The 15,311-nt window shown below is 56.6% G+C and overlaps 5 protein-coding genes across 5 annotated transcripts; 3 read left to right on the top strand and 2 right to left on the bottom strand.

Moving 5' to 3' along the window:
* Positions 1-20: 20 nt before the first annotated feature.
* Positions 21-933, top strand: SCP_0409940 (hypothetical protein; the record flags this gene model as incomplete). Its single annotated transcript, XM_027757721.1, has 3 exons — positions 21-143; positions 214-441; positions 496-933. 3 exons carry the CDS (start codon positions 21-23, stop codon positions 931-933), a joined length of 789 nt encoding a protein of 262 aa, XP_027613522.1.
* A 1,382-nt stretch (positions 934-2,315) lies between these two features.
* Positions 2,316-6,060, top strand: SCP_0409930 (predicted protein; the record flags this gene model as incomplete). The annotated part of the gene is made up of 9 exons (XM_027757720.1): positions 2,316-2,411; positions 2,665-2,719; positions 2,781-2,856; positions 2,938-2,976; positions 3,199-3,254; positions 3,452-4,026; positions 4,104-5,159; positions 5,217-5,467; positions 5,523-6,060. The coding sequence occupies 9 exons, from the start codon at positions 2,316-2,318 to the stop codon at positions 6,058-6,060; spliced, it is 2,742 nt and encodes a 913-aa protein (XP_027613521.1).
* A 1,342-nt stretch (positions 6,061-7,402) lies between these two features.
* Positions 7,403-9,924, bottom strand: SCP_0409920 (hypothetical protein; the record flags this gene model as incomplete). The annotated part of the gene is made up of 6 exons (XM_027757719.1): positions 7,403-7,437; positions 7,680-7,843; positions 7,919-8,098; positions 8,152-8,434; positions 8,489-8,728; positions 8,784-9,924. The coding sequence occupies 6 exons, from the start codon at positions 9,922-9,924 to the stop codon at positions 7,403-7,405; spliced, it is 2,043 nt and encodes a 680-aa protein (XP_027613520.1).
* A 923-nt stretch (positions 9,925-10,847) lies between these two features.
* Positions 10,848-11,839, top strand: SCP_0409910 (SGNH hydrolase; the record flags this gene model as incomplete). Its single annotated transcript, XM_027757718.1, has 5 exons — positions 10,848-10,941; positions 10,994-11,076; positions 11,132-11,581; positions 11,638-11,720; positions 11,773-11,839. The coding sequence occupies 5 exons, from the start codon at positions 10,848-10,850 to the stop codon at positions 11,837-11,839; spliced, it is 777 nt and encodes a 258-aa protein (XP_027613519.1).
* Positions 11,840-12,185: 346 nt separating this feature from the next.
* SCP_0409900 (E3 ubiquitin-protein ligase RSP5) lies at positions 12,186-15,166 on the bottom strand (the record flags this gene model as incomplete). Its single annotated transcript, XM_027757717.1, has 9 exons — positions 12,186-12,213; positions 12,267-12,581; positions 12,640-12,930; positions 12,982-13,275; positions 13,326-14,631; positions 14,687-14,820; positions 14,872-15,016; positions 15,070-15,089; positions 15,141-15,166. The coding sequence occupies 9 exons, from the start codon at positions 15,164-15,166 to the stop codon at positions 12,186-12,188; spliced, it is 2,559 nt and encodes an 852-aa protein (XP_027613518.1).
* Positions 15,167-15,311: the final 145 nt, after the last annotated feature.

Below are 15,311 nucleotides of genomic sequence, written 5' to 3'. Positions count from 1 at the left end.
GAGGTGAAGCCAAATCGAAGATGGAAGTCGACATGCACGCGCCCGCGTCGATGGCGACGTCCTTCACTGCCCCTCGTGCTTCGACCTCAACCACGAAACGGCCCCGTTCTCCTGCTTCCTGTAGTACGTCCGAACCTCCATCGGTATGTGTGTTTCTCTTACGTCTGCGCAATTGCCACACACTCGCATTTGGCACTGACGATCTCATTGCAGAAACGTCTTTCTTTCGGCATTGCGGAACATGAGAACGCCCACAGTAGAATAGTGATTCCTCTCCCGCAGATTGCGTGTCCGCCCTATGGACGGCTCCGTACCTCCGAGGATTGGGTCGCTCAGACACGCACGCTCCGGATCGGAAGTCCACTCGTGATGGTGGGTTCTAGCTTCCCGCGTATTCCCGAGAACGACAGTAGCCCTCAGAAGGAAGAAGACGCTAGCATGGTGCGTGTATTTGTGGAATTGAGATAGTCAAGGCGGGGATTGACACGCGCACAGACCGACGTGCAGATGTCCATCTGCAGCCCCGCTAGAACGGCACGTTCCTTACAAGAGGAGCGTACCGGAGCAGAGAGCTTCGCGTCGCCCAACCAACCTGACATGTTACCCCAGCCAGAACTGCAGGGCCAGTTCCTCCGCCCGCCAGAGCCCCTGTATCCCGCTCCGCAACAACAATACCAAGCACAGTTACAGATACCCTCGATCCAGATACACGATGCGACTCCTTCCCCCGTGCATGCGCCGGAATTGACCCCTGCATCCACCCAGGGTGGCCCTTTCATCCCTCCAGCCCCCGCAGAAGAACCTATACAACGTCAAGCCCAAGCCCAAGCCCAAGGACCTGCCGGGCGCAAACAGCGCTTCACGATGGGCCCTCGTGCGGACTGCGAGAAGTGCCGCTTGGGCGTGCGTGGACATTGGATGCATTTTGACTGAATGTGTCCGTTTGGTGAGGTGGAGTTGCTACTGTGGTCGTTGCATCATCGTTCGCTAGCTTTCGTCGTCTCAATGTTCTCGTTTATACTACAGGGTGTGGCGCTCGTCTCTAATTCGTTGGCATCGATATCACACTACATTTACATGCATATCTATATTTAAGGAACCTACATGCTTTATGACACGCCAATTCGGTATTTTCCAGTAAGCAAAAATCTATGAGCACTCGACAAGTGTTGTACATACTGTATACTGCCTTCACGAACGTAAGGAGCCGCCACGCAACACATGTGCAAGAGACAACGCGCCAGGTGAAAGATGTCAACAAGGGATGTACACATCATTCCATTTCGGATATTAAATAATTGCACGTTGACAATCATGATCACAGCGTCAATCTTAAGAAATCTGGGGCAAGGAAAGTGCGCAAGACTCGGCGTGTTCGCAGCGTCGTCAAGATCTGCAAAGTTGGCATGGGCACTGCACAGTCAAGACGAAAAAGGTGTCAAGAAATTTTACCAAGTATATCTATTCACCAAACTACAAATTTTGGCAGAGATAGACTACCGTGCATACGAGGCCGGTCGTCTCTCTGTAGCGGGCTTTACGCCGACGGAAGCATTGCGAGAACGAGAAAGCGGATTATATCTGAGGTTAAAAACTCACGCTGATCAAAGCTCTCGCAGATAGTGCAGAAGAAAAACCTCGATGCAGTAGGGATTTCAAGTTGCTCTGCGGCAGGAAGGAAAAGTCACGACCTACGCGCATTTTGCACGTGCCATGAACGCGAAACAGCCTGCCCTGAACAGGTGTATACGGGACACGCTCAGCAGCGATAACACGCGCATCGATTCTTCTTCCATCTCCTGGCGCATATCGCCTCCTAGCGTTCAGCATCGTCTCTATCAGACAGGATAACATGGCGAAGTGCTCTAGTCCTCACTGTTGTGTTGCACATCGCGCATCATCTGCGCGTTTGACGCGGTCTTCCCCACTTTGCTGGACTTTAATGGATCCCTCATCGATAAGTCGCAAGTGTCCAGGCAATTATAACTGGTATGTTACTGCAGTTGCGTGTTCTCAATCCTATTGCCAAGATTCCTTTCAATATATGGCTTATCGGGGAAGAATGCGAGAAGATATTGCGGACCTGCATATGTTTTGGCTCCACCCGCGTTTCTCTTGCCGATATTGGCGATCTCGTCAAGGCTCTGATCTGTCTTGTCCTGAACCTTGTCTGCTCGCTCGCTGCGGGGTCCCAGCATATAGTAAGCTTTTGCGCGTCGCAGAATAGGATGTCCTTTGTCGATGGATATGGCTAGCGGGACGGCTCTCCGGCGGCGCCGCGTTCGCCAATCGCTGCTTCTCGCTGATGAACTTAAATGGAGAGTATTACACCAATCATCTTGGCGTCGCCGACACACCTGGAGCAGGAATCCAAGCTCGGTCTTGCCATTCTGATATGCGTCGGGTTTACTGTATGTGGACCGTCAAGTCTGTCGATCTTTGTGAGCGAACGCCTGGTGGTCGATCTGGGCGACATTTGTTCTGGGCGGGAATGGCGTTGTCCGGAAATCGGGGGTATCGGGGGACGCGATCACGTGGTGCCTTGTTCGATGGCTGGATTACGTGATCGAATGAACATGGACCAAACAACGCGCAAATAAAAGCCTTAATTGTTCGCGGTGGGTTTGGCGACTACTTTCCTTTGCCCCGCGAGGAAGAACACAGAGTCCGTGCGCAACATATTCCTCTCCTCTCCGGCGACGCCTCTCTCCTCTTTCCCGTATGTTTTTCGTACTTTTTGTCGTAGAGTATGTCGGAGAGGCTGATGTGCCGCGTTAAAGGCGCGGACGTGTGGACCCACAGACGGCTACAGAGCCTGTTTGTATCGGCTACCTATTTCATTGGTTCAATTCCTCCGTGAGAATCCACAGCCTTGCCTTTGGCATGCTGCTGCTCCCGAGTCGATTTTCTCGTCGCTCATCGCTCTTTTCCCCTCAGGCGCGGCCTCCTCCGTCAGCACATTCCTTCACGTTCAAGGTCGGTCCCTTTATCCTCGACCATCTTTCTTCTGGGGTGCTGGCCAAGGCCCGATCACATCTGTGTTCGCTGTACGAGACTAACAATGAACCAAGCCCAACGGGCCCAAGGTGTGATGTGACGCTATATGTAGTGTGGCTGCTGTGGCAACAATGGAGTGCCTACCCCAGTTTTCTCGCAGTCCATTGTCTCGTAGCCGATTGATGTTGACGTCGTCCACAGCCGGCAATACTTAACAAAGCTGCCAGCCACGACTTCTGTCTCCCGGCCACAACTTGGTTCGTATCTTTATAATCTCATTTTCTGCTTTCCTCACTCATCTTCGCTCCTCGGCGACTTCCTACCTTACTCTCCTCTACTCTGTTGTACAACACCACTCCGGCAACTCAACCAACCTGTATCAACTACCTGCACCGTGTATCACTTCTGGCTTCATCAACCATGGCCATCAACAAAATCCCCCGCAAACGTGTAGAACAACCCCATCCATACAAGATTCAAAAGAGATACTCCCAAACCAACGCTACAGTTCAAAAGCCAAAACCTTCGGCTGCCATGTCCACAAACGCTCCTGCTCCAAGCAGACAGTACCTCGCCCCTCTCTCGCGCCATGCCGTTCAAAAGCTGCCGGCGCTGGCGTGCCACCCGATTGACGACTTCCTCTCTTCCGATGTGGATGTCGACCTTGAACTCTCTTTCGCTTCGACGATGTCTCTTAACTCGCCCACCCGTGGCCTTCAAGAACTGAGCGCCGAGGATGCGGACTACGCTCCTATGGATATCTCACCCGCACCTCAGAGGATGTTGCCTCCCAGTGTCAGCGACAGCTCTGCCGGTCTCAAGTTGAACCAGGGGCGCGCTCGGGCCACTACCAGTGCATCAAGGTTGTTCGGACGGGATATGAGTAACGGCAGTGGCTTACTGTCTGGCCTGACCTCTAGTGCGAAGTCCGTGACGGGGAGCGGGGGTAAGCGCTTACAGCGTTCCGCCCTGCCCGTCGAGTGGCTCGCGTCGGGGACCCTTGGTCGGGACGAGAATGTGTACGGTCAGGTACGAGACATTCTGTCCATACCTAGTCTCGATCACAACTGTCAGGGCATTCCTCTGACATGCGTTCATAAACTCAGGATATGCTACCTTCTCCCGCGACTAGCGACGCCATGGATGTGGACTCGTCATTTGTCCACGTTCGCCCGAGGCCGGTATCGCGTGAGTGCCCGCTGACGGCGGCGCCCACCATCACTACCTTCAACTTGGACAACAACCCCCTGCTCTCTAGCCCTCCTGCCTCTGCGGCCCCGACGGTCACGGAGTTCAATGGTCTGTACTTCCGCGCAGCTTCTCCGCTTGGCGACAGCGACGATGTGGTGCTCAACGAGCTGGTGGACGCGTCACACAATAGCGAGAGCCCGAGCCAGCCGTTCCACAAGAAGCGTCGCTCAACGTCCCCCCAACCTGAGTTCATCGACGAACCCCAGCATATTATGGACGACGAGGTGCTGTTCGAGTCGTCGCCTGCGGCGTCTTCTCCGTCGGCTCGCAGGTTGGAGCGCATGGCTAGTATGCCTCTCAGGAAGCCCATGCTTAGTGGCCTCGGGGCACCGCTTGGCCTCAACACCAACAAGAAGAGGCCGAGGAGGCCCGTCCTGAGTGCAATGCTCGCGCCTGGTGATAGTCCCGTTGACAAGCCTCGCTCGGCCTACCCTATTGTCGACGGAGTCCTGGACGACGAGGACGTTGTCCAGGACCACCCACATATCTTGCCTCCGGTCCGCCGCGCGATTTCTGCAATGCTCCCGCCCTCAACACTGGACGAGTCGATGGCCTCTGAGATTGGCGAATCGTTCGACTCTGAGGGGCCTGATATGAGTTCCCCTGCGCAGGCTTACGCGAAGCGCCAACATGTGAAGACGATCAGGAGATGCGATGGGACGGACGACTTCCGGCCTCTGACTGGTGCGACTGCTCTCGTCAGGCGCGACACCGAGGTCATTATGACGGGCCTCCGGAGGAGCGAAGATAGGGACAGCAGACCGGCCGAGAACGAAAGGGACACTCCGAGGAGCAAGTACTTGCACGCTGGTCCTGGCTTGGGCGGATTTGGAGACAATGAGGCGTACGGGAAGATCCTACCTTGCCAACGCGTCAGGGAAGACGGATTGATGCGCATCAATCCCGAGACTGTGTGTTGCTCTTTACCTGATCGATCGTCTGTCTGTAGGCGCTGATGAGTCTTCCAGTTGGACGCTCTTGTTGACGGTGCCTATAATTCTAAACTGGCATCGTTCCATATCATCGACTGCCGATTCGACTACGAGTATAACGGAGGTCACATCCCCGGCGCTGTGAACATCAACACCACCGCTGGTGTTGAGGAGTTCTTGCTGGGAGCTGGTGCAATCAAACCTACCCCATCTACGAGCGGAGACCTCAATAAGAAGGTTGTTCTGATTTTCCATTGTGAGTTCAGCGTCAAAAGGGCGCCTACTTTGTGAGCCTATCTCCCTTTCTTCTGCTGCTGTCGTCTCATCGTCGTGTCACCGCAGTGCCAAATATCTTCGCTCCAAGGACCGTGCACTGAACAATCATGTCTACCCCAGGATTTACTATCCGGAGGTCTACATCCTCGAGGGTGGTTACTGTCAGTACTACCAAGAATCTGGCGCACGCTGCCAGCCTTCAGGCTACGTGCAGATGGACGATCCCCTCTACGCAGCATCCCGCAAAGAAGATCTTGACCATTTCCGCAAGGGCAAGTTCGGCAGAACCAAGTCGTACTCATACGGCGAGGGCAAGATGACGTCTCTCGCGTCTCAGCAGCCCAAGAGGAACACAGCACCCAGCGGCACAAACGCGTTGTTTGCCGCTGCGAATGCTGCTCGCACTCGGCGTGGCGGTATGGGAAATGCCGGCCTGCAAATGTTGCCTGAAGACAAGAGCACAGGTCATCAGACCGAAGATGAGGATACGGACATCGGCGACAGTCCTTGCCCCCCTCCGTCGAAGGGTGTCGTGTTCAAAGGCAAGAAGCTCAATCGTCTCGCTAAAGCCGAGTCGTACGGACCCTCTCGCATGGCCTACTAGGTCGTCCTCCACAATAGCCAACGTTCAATATCTCTCAGAATCTTCCCAAACATACTGTGTAAATTGTGACGACCTGTTTTCCACCCCGCCTTTCGGAGAATGATGAACGACGAGGCTTAATTTCGCAACGACAATCTTACGGATTTCCTCTTGAAGACCGCCTCGATTGCACGGCTCTTACGACTGCAAGACTCCTCTCTCCTTATGCACGCCTTTCGCTACTCATTATGCCTATGCCTCATTGTTCTCGACCTGTCTCTTCGCTGCATCTCGTCTTGTGGACACTCGCTACACCCTCCTCCGGTATCCATCTCGACATCTCGCAACCCAGAACTCACGACATCGACATCTACCTCGGTCAATTTTCATCCATTTCCCATCGATCTCAACATTCGTCGGCGCGATCTCCGCCTCATCTCATCTGTGAACAATCCAATGCATGTGCATGACAGCTTCGTCTGCGCACGGTCCGCTCATCATTGCTTGTTTAGCAATCCCATCTCCAGACACATCACATCTTCATATATGTAAGTTATACGCTGACGGTTCCCAGCCGCTACCGTGCATCTCATCCTCAGTCTACGTTCTGTTTTACACGCCCGTTCCCGTTTGATCTGACCGCTATACCTAATGCCGCGCACGCTTCGTTGTGTCCGACAACGCGTTCCGTTCTCGCTGAGCTGTATTCGCTCTAGCTCATTTGCATTCTCCCTTGTCCTGTTCGTATATTTTGAATGATCAATATAGCGATGTCGTGTGTTGTTGTGCGTCTCTTGGACTCTACTTACGAGCCTTATATATATCCTCTTTTTTCCCGCCATCGCTCCTGTCCGCACTTGGCATTTATTTGGACCTTTCATGTTCAGAGATATCAGTGACTACAATACACTTGACTTCTCTGCTACCTAAACATACTTTGCTTGCATGCATGATGTGCAAACAGTATAGTCACAATAAAGGAGACGTCCAGATTCTAAAGCGACATGTTCTGCCTTTGTACATATGCAGCACGACAGCTATAATTTACACCACACGGAGGATCGTGCATCACGGTCATAGCTCATATTTTAAAAGGCATATACAAGGACGAGCGCATGTTCATACACGCCCAGCACGCCGCTCGGCCAACGCTACCGGTATCGCGGCCCTAACAGCCCTCGTCGTGTACATAATGTACGTCGGCAGAGGCATGTAAATAGATGCGCAACGGCTAGAGCAGCGACGGCCGCGTTCGTCCTCGTTGATGGCGGGAAGAGGAGCGGCGAGACGTGTAGCATGGAATGCATGGGCCGTCTATAGACGGGGGGAGCTCCATCGAACTCTGATGATAAACATTATTTTTCTAGCGCTTTGTAAATGCGAACGCGACGTAGATGTCTGCAAGGCAAGAACGGCGGTCAGCGCGTGTAACAGAAAAATGATATTGAGGATGGTGACCGAGATGATGCCGTGTGCGGTGGACCGGTGTGAACGCCTGGCGATACGCCCGTATCGGGGAAAGAACAATAGTCGTCGGGAATCCATCACAACAGTGGAAACGACGATCAAGCGCCACCGCACCATAGAAGCGCACACAAAAAGCGCGCGCCAGGGACGAATGCAGGAAAAAAGATACGCACTGGCAGCCTCCCACTGGTCCTCGTCCATCTGGCTCTCCCCGTTCGCGTCGACGACGTGCATGCGCTCGAGCAGCGGCCCGAACTCGGCGTGCTCGTGGTGCTCCTCGAACACGTCGTGGAACTCCTTGCGGTACATCTGCTGGAGGCCGTACTCCTCCGCGAGCCTGCAAAGGAACAGAGACGCGCATTAGCATTAGTAGAGATGGGGGACGGAAAAATAAGGGGAAGGGAGCACGCACTGCACGAAGTTGTCCCAGTGCACGACGTACTCGGGTACGTCATCGACGGCGTCCCTGAGGAAGAACCAGTAGCGGTGCCCAAAGAGCGGGTGCTGCGCTCGGTCCTCGAAGCGAATCTTGTACACGCTGTTCCCCCACGTCAGCTCCTCCACATTGGGCGGCAGCGCGTCGAGTTGCGCGCTGTCGGACGAATCAGCATATTATCAAGGCGCGGATCGACAGAAGAGACGCACAGGAGCTGCTCCGAGTCCGGAATGGTGCCGATGAAGACCCCGCCGGGTCGCAGCGCGCCCGCGACGTTCTCGAGCATCTGCCGCACCTTGCGCTCGCTCTCGAACGCGTAATGCATGCAGAACTGCAGCGAGACGACGTCGAACGGGCGTAGCACGGCCGGCGGGAGGGCCGCGCTCAGCGCGTGCGTGTAGCAGTCGAGCGGGAAGAAGGACGCGGTGAAGCGTGGTGCGCGGAGGCCCGCATGACGCGCGGCGGCCTGCTCGACCGAGATCGCGGCGATATCTACGGGCGAGCGGATCAGCGCGGGAAAGAGGTGGGGCAGGAAGGAAAACGCACCGACGCCGACGTACTCGCGCACCTTCGCCTTGGCCCATTTGGTGAGGTCCCCGCCCTTGCCGCAGCCGATGTCGAGCACACGCCCGCGCCCGGGTCCACCGCTGGCGACGGGGCTCGCAGCGAGGACGGGGTGTGCGAAGCGCGTGATGAGGACGCTCTTGACCCAGTTGTTGAAGCTCTTGAGCCCGATGATGGGCGAGTCCTTGCGCTGGGTGACGCCGACGTCCGGGCGGGAGTTATCTACATGCGAGAGCGTGTTCAGGGACGTTCAGAAATAGCCCGGATGGAGACTCACAGTGCTCGACCACGAGCCCGACGTCACCGGTACGCCTGCGCTTGGGCACGCTGTCGCCGTCTGGCCGGTCCTCGCCGGCATCCCCGTCATTGGGTCGCTTGCGCGCGCGCTCGCCGTTGCCGGTGCCATCGCGATCGTCGTCGTCGCGCTTGCGCTTGCGGAGGATGAGGGTGCCGACGCCGCCGGAGTAGTTGCGGTAGCGAGCGAGCTCGGCTGGGGAGAGAGGGATAAGCACGGAGCCTGCGGGGGTGCGCCGGCGGGTGGGCGCGTAAGGGAGTTTTGAGGGCGCGGGCGAGGTGGGTAGGACCTCTGGGGGCTTTGAAGGGGATGAAGGCTTGGGCGAAGGCTTTAGCTTGGACATAAAGGAGGGAGCGGGAGAGGCAAGCCCGCGGGTGCTTGCGACCGGGGAAGAATTGGCAGAGCTGGAGGTTGAGGGAGAGGGCGAGGGCCCGGGTGCGGTGGTCTGGGAAGACGGCAAGGGGGGTGGTGGCATGTCGGGAGAGGGAGAGATGTTGGCACTGGAGGAACGACGGGGGAAGTGAGAGAGCTGCAAGGGCATAGATGCTGAGATGGAGGAGAGGCTGGCAGACGGACGAGAGGCGGTGGACGGGCGGGAAGACGCGGCGCTGGAGGACGCAGAGACGGCTGGGGAGCGTGTGTGACGGTGAGGCGTCGTCGCTGCGTGGGATGGAGTGGGAAGAGAGCCCGGGAGAGCGAGGGCGCTGGCTTGAGGAGAAGAGCTCGAGTGAGCGGGCCACGCGAAGTAGGAGCCCTCGCGGGGCACATCGTGCATGGCATCGCGCGAGAGGTCGGCGCTGGCACGTCGGCGAAGAGGAGCCATCTGGGAGAGCTGGTCGGGGGGGTCGGGGTCGTTGAGGAGATGGGAGAGCGTCGGGTGACTGCGCGGGGTCGTCGGCGTGAAGAGCGGTGTCTCGTAGGGGGGCTCGTCGGCGTTGAGCAGGACACACAGGTCAGTCGCACGGCGGGTGATGGGGCTGCTCGCTGGCGGCGTCGCCTCAGACGGCGGCGAGGGCGGAAAAGGTATGTTGTTGACACGCTTGGGAATGTCGAGGTGCACGTTGGACACGGTGGGCGAGTTCATCACCGCATCGCGCACAGGATCGAACGTGTGCATGGGCATCGTGACGACGACGGGTGGGTGATGGTCGTTGGTGGCGACGGCGAGGAGGACGGGCTGCTCGACAATGGCGGCAGCGAGCAAGCAGGGGCCTGCGCCCGCGCGTCTTTCTTCTCCTCTCTCTTTCGTAGGACATGCTTCGCCCAATATTCTGGGAAATTTTGCTGAGTCTTCGAGTCACGAACTCGCTCGCTGCAAGTCTAACATGTTCTCAGTCTGACATCTCCACAGGACGTTTCCACAGACCAGGCTTGCCTCTCCTCAGTGGTACCTGCAAGCATCAACCAACACGTCTGCGGGTAATGTCCTCATCACCCGAGGCTCTTTCCCCTTCGTGGCTGAGGAGACAGCCTTCTTCTCGCAGAGGGGCCCCTCCTCGACTGCCTGCGACGTGACCGTCCCTCTCACTCACCGTCTCTCACTTCGCGTCCCCGTCCAGCGAGCATCTTGAGCCCCCGCGTTTCCGCCCCTCTTCCCTTGCTCTTCCGACCTACCACTATAGGGAGACTACCCTTCCGACCACTAGCTCGTCACCTTCGCAGGCGTCTTCGTCACCGGCGGCCATACCCCCCTCTGGGTCCCTCGGACACGATCTCCTCCGCCGATAGGGAGACCGTTCTCTGCTGCCAACTCAATGGCGGCGTGCAGTTCCTCGAGATCCTGCTGCCCTGCACCGCGACGTAGGCATGCTCGGTGAGAGCGTATAGATTATATCCGTCGAATGTGTATTGTACATGTAAGTTTGAACCCGGCTAATACTATCTTTACAATAATCGACGATGATCCCCGCTGTGTGCACCACGGTGCTATCTCGGTTCGCCATCCCGATCTGTTTCAATGAGTCGCGGGAAAAGTTGTGCAATCCGGAACCCCGCCTCTATAAAACTGATCCCACCCCGTTGAACACGCTGCACTGACTAGCGACGATGGCTGCCTACGTCCAAGACGTGATCATGCTCCTCGGCGACTCCCTCACCCAGGGCGGCTGGGAGGCAGGCGGCTTCGCCCAGCGACTTGCATGTGAGTATGCCCACCGTTCAACCCTGGGCCAGTGTGTGCTGACCACCGCCAGTCGTGTACAACCGCAAGCTGGACGTGCTCAACCGCGGCATGTCCGGGTACAACACCGAGTGGATCAAGCCCGTCTTCGAGCAGGTGCGCACAGGCCCTACGCACCACAGTCGCCCATCCTGACCCGACGTGCGCCCAGTGCTTCGCAAACCAGGCCCAGCAGCAGCACGTCCCCAAGGTGCGCCTGCTCACCATCTGGCTCGGCGCGAACGACGCCGCGCTCCCCCCCACGGCACAGCACGTCCCGCTCCCAAAGTTCGCTGCGAACCTCGCCGAGCTCATCCACGCCGTGACCAATCCCTCCTCTCCACGCTACGCCCCCGCGACCCGCATCCTGCTCATCACCCCGCCGCCCGTGGGCCCCGAGCAGTGGCTCGCGCACATCCGCGAGAACGACCCCGCGCGCGAGCTCGACCGCAAGTTCGAGGTCACCCGCCAGTACGCGGACGCTGTCAAGGACGTCGGCGCGCGCGAGGGTGTGCCCGTCGTCGACATCTGGACGCGCTTCTGGGAGGCGTGCGGCGAGGACGTGGCGCGCCTCTCAGAGCTCCTCACCGACGGCCTCCACCTCAACGCGCGGGGGTATGAGGTGCGTGCGCTGCTCGCCCCGGCGGCGTATGTCAGATCGCTGACGTACTCCCGCAGCTCATGTTCAACGAGCTCATTAAGGTCGTCAGCGACAAGTACCCTGAGCTCCACTACGACAATCTCCCGACTGTCTTCATTCCGTGCGTAACTTGCGCCGCCTCCCCCGTTCCGTGCTTACCCCGCCGAGTGCAGATTCGCCGAAATCGACCCCACGAATCCCCGCCCACACCTGAACAAGCGGGAGATATTTGGGAATTAAAGAGGTTTCTATGCCACCATGCTGTCATGGGCCATGTAAGACTAGAACTAGAAATAGAAGTAGACCACCTGTATCGTCTTCAGTTCTTGCAGGACGATCCAGTGCGAATGGGTTGCACTAATTGCTGCAAGTTCGATATATGTACAAAGGGACAAGCAGGGCGAAACGTCCGGCACAACATCAGTCATCGGGGATTGCATAGATCGACGGCTATAACCACAACAAACGACCACGGCAGCACGTAAAACGGGCAGGGATAGGATGGGGCGGAATTGATCAAGAGCCTACGAGCAGACGTAAACAGGAACAAAGCAGATGAGAGCGGGCATGGTGAGATGGATATCCTCTACTCCTGGCCAAAGCCGACCGTTTCCCTATAGGACGACACGTCAACGAGAATCTTACGCACAAAAGAAAGGGGACGCACTCGACGGCAAGAGTGAGTTTCTGCTCTAACGTGTTGTAAGTCTTGTAAGGCGGCAGATCAATACGATTGAAGCAAGTATGGCTCTTGGGCAATTGGCTCGGATCGCCAGATTTCTCAATCGTGAACCGACGTGGACCATCGGAACCCTGCAAATCCTTGAAGCCATTTACCGGTATACGGGACGTGCCCGTAGCGAACTGCAGCAGACGGGACTTGCGCTCCGGCGGCCAGCTCCGCACGCACTGCCAGAACCACTGCACGACCTCGTCGCTGACCTCGTACCCGCGGTAGTCCGTGAACTTGCTCCAGTCGTCACTGAGCGCAAGTATCAACAATCAGCCAGTGACTTGTCGGAGGAAGGAGGATCACTCACACATCGATCTCGGACATACCGCCGATAAGGAGCTCCAACTCGCGCTCATCGAAGACGTTGATGAGATCCTGCGGGATGAGCTCACTGAAGCCAGACATAAATGCGTCAAACTGCTCCTTCACGCGCTTGGAGATACGGTACTCCACAACGCAATTGACGTATTCTTTCTTGTTCTCCTCGGTGACAGGGACGTCCGCACCACCCGGCCTGAGCTCGACAGTGACCATCTCGCCGAATCGTTCCTCGGTGGTGGTGAACGTCTCGTCAATAACGTCGGTGATATCGTTCTGCCTGAGGGGAGCGTGAGCGAAATTAGGAGGCGCATAATCAGAGCCCGCTTACAGCATCCACGTCAAGCCGCGATGGAGCTCTGCATCAACGCTCTCGAGATCCGCAAGCGTCACCTTCTTCTTGAGAATCATCTTGTAGAACGCGGTGATGAAGTACGCATCCAGGAAACGACGATGGAAGATACCAAGACCCAAGCATCGTCCAATAAACTTGAAGTAGTTCAAGTGCTCTGGGTTCACGCCTGATGCAGGGTTGATCTGGAGAGTGTAATTGTCGTGCGCCGAATACTCGAACAGACAGTAGAAGGGGTTGAACATCTCGTGCGATAACAGGAAGAAGAATTCTCTGAACGAAACTTGAGCGATACGCTACGCTGAGAAAAACAGAAGACCAACCTGGACAAACCACCGTAATCCAAACCGTCCTCCCCATCGAACTTAATCATCAGCCGCTTCTTGAGGTCACTAGGTGTCTGCCTCATAATCTCGGCGTAACTGTCCTCGAAGATGTGGTTACGCCTGACTTTGATCTGGCAATTGCCCGGCTGCGCACGCATAGCGGGCTGGCTTCGGAAGTAGATGAGCTTCCGACGGAAGTCGCGCTTGTACTGCGGCACATTGGCATCCAGTGTCGACGGCAGGCGGGGATCGTCCCACGTGGTAGTCTTCGTGTTGTGATCCACAAAGTACACACGAGCCGTAGACGTGAGACGCATCTCCCATCCGGAGGGCAAGGGCCCCAATTGGGAGATGGTCTGCGGCTGGAGGGCAGAGTTCTGACCGTTGGGACCCATCACACGGATAATGGTCTGGCGACGAGGATCGACCCATGTCGTTGTCCGTGTATTATGGTCGACATAGTATGGGCGGCCTTCTGGGGTATATCGCTCCTCCCAGCCAGCAGGGAGAGGGCCTGCGCCCGACGTTGTCAGATTGTTGCTCGCGGCGATTGCAGCAGCAGCGGTATTGCTATGGGCAGTGGCTGAGCCATTGCGAGCGACGTTACCGGCCTCAAGCATGTCGTCTACCAAGATACGTCTGTTGTGTTGATCACGCGCAGCGTTAGTCTCCCCGTCTTGGGCGTGGGTATTGACAGTCTGGCTCGCGGATGGTCTGTTCCAAGTGGTACTGCGAGTGTTATGGTCGACGTAATATGTACGCCCAAGGGGATCGATTCGGCGCTCCCAGCCAGGCGGCAGTGGACCAAACTGGTCCTCGTGAGGATTGAAGTTCCGCATCTGAGCGTTGTTGTTGGACGCCGTCTGCGCCGTAGCGGCAGCATTCGCGACCTGAGCCACTGGTTGCACAGCGCCTGTTGCGGCGGCAGCCGCCCCGCCGATGCTCGAGGGCCGAGTCGCAGCGGGAATCTGCGACTGCGTTGCTGGCTGCTCTGGTTCCGCCGGTGCGGGGGCAACACTGGGCGTGGGCATGGAAATGTGTGTGCTCGCATTATCTGGTCCTGCAGCTTGAGCGCTGGAGGTACGAGAGAGTGAGCTACCGACGGTAAGGTTGTTGCTGCTTGCCGCTGGCGAAACGCTGCTGTTGTTGATCGCAAGACCGGAAAGAGCGTCGGTAACGCCGCTCACTTGGGAGGGACCAGGGTTGCTGATGGGCTGGCTGACGTTGGTCGACAAATAAATTATTAACTTGCCGTGAACGACCAGGTTGTCGTTGGACCTCTTCAAGTCCAAGGTGAGCATTTCTGGCAATACGCATTAAGCTGTTTGCGGCGAGACTGAACTTTTCAGACTACATACCGTGTCCACCGAGTTCAAGGTCAATGACATCGCTGACTCGAACATTGACGACACCGAGGAATCCTTGATCCCGCTTCTTGAACTTGCGTTGATCGAATATCTGAACGGCGATTACAGACGAGTCTTTCACGGTGCTACCTGATGGTCAGTATTTTCACCAGGTAGAATTCCCAGTATAGACTCACATATCGAAACTCTCATTCCAGTAAGGGTTCAAAGTCTTCTTGATAACACTGGTGGTGTGTGTCTGCTCTGCATCCACAGTGATAACAGCGAAAGGATCGGGAAGGCGAAAAACTTCGCGCTTGGACAGACCGTCGGCAGCAACGACTACGGCAAGATCAGGAGAACATTCAAACGGGGATGTGCCTAACTGTGCTCACCCGTAATCCTGATCTTTTTCCTGTCGCAAAAATTAGACGGTGGGGAAAAGTGATAGATAAGAGGGGCTTACGGTGCGTTCTGTGGGGCCGACGACATGGCGCCTGGTAGTATTTGTGCGCAAAGTAATAGGGTAGTGGCAGAGAGAAAGCAAGAAACCGAATGATGAAGCCGGACTATGAGTAAGTGGGGAGGAGGCGGTGACCGAGCGACGAGCGTATGAGCTCAGCCGCTGCGGCACTTC

The sequence above is a fragment of the Sparassis crispa genome, assembly GCF_003851025.1.
Source record: "Sparassis crispa DNA, contig_000003F, whole genome shotgun sequence".
NCBI lineage: Eukaryota > Fungi > Basidiomycota > Agaricomycetes > Polyporales > Sparassidaceae > Sparassis > Sparassis crispa.
This window is presented reverse-complemented; position numbering and strand designations above follow the sequence as displayed.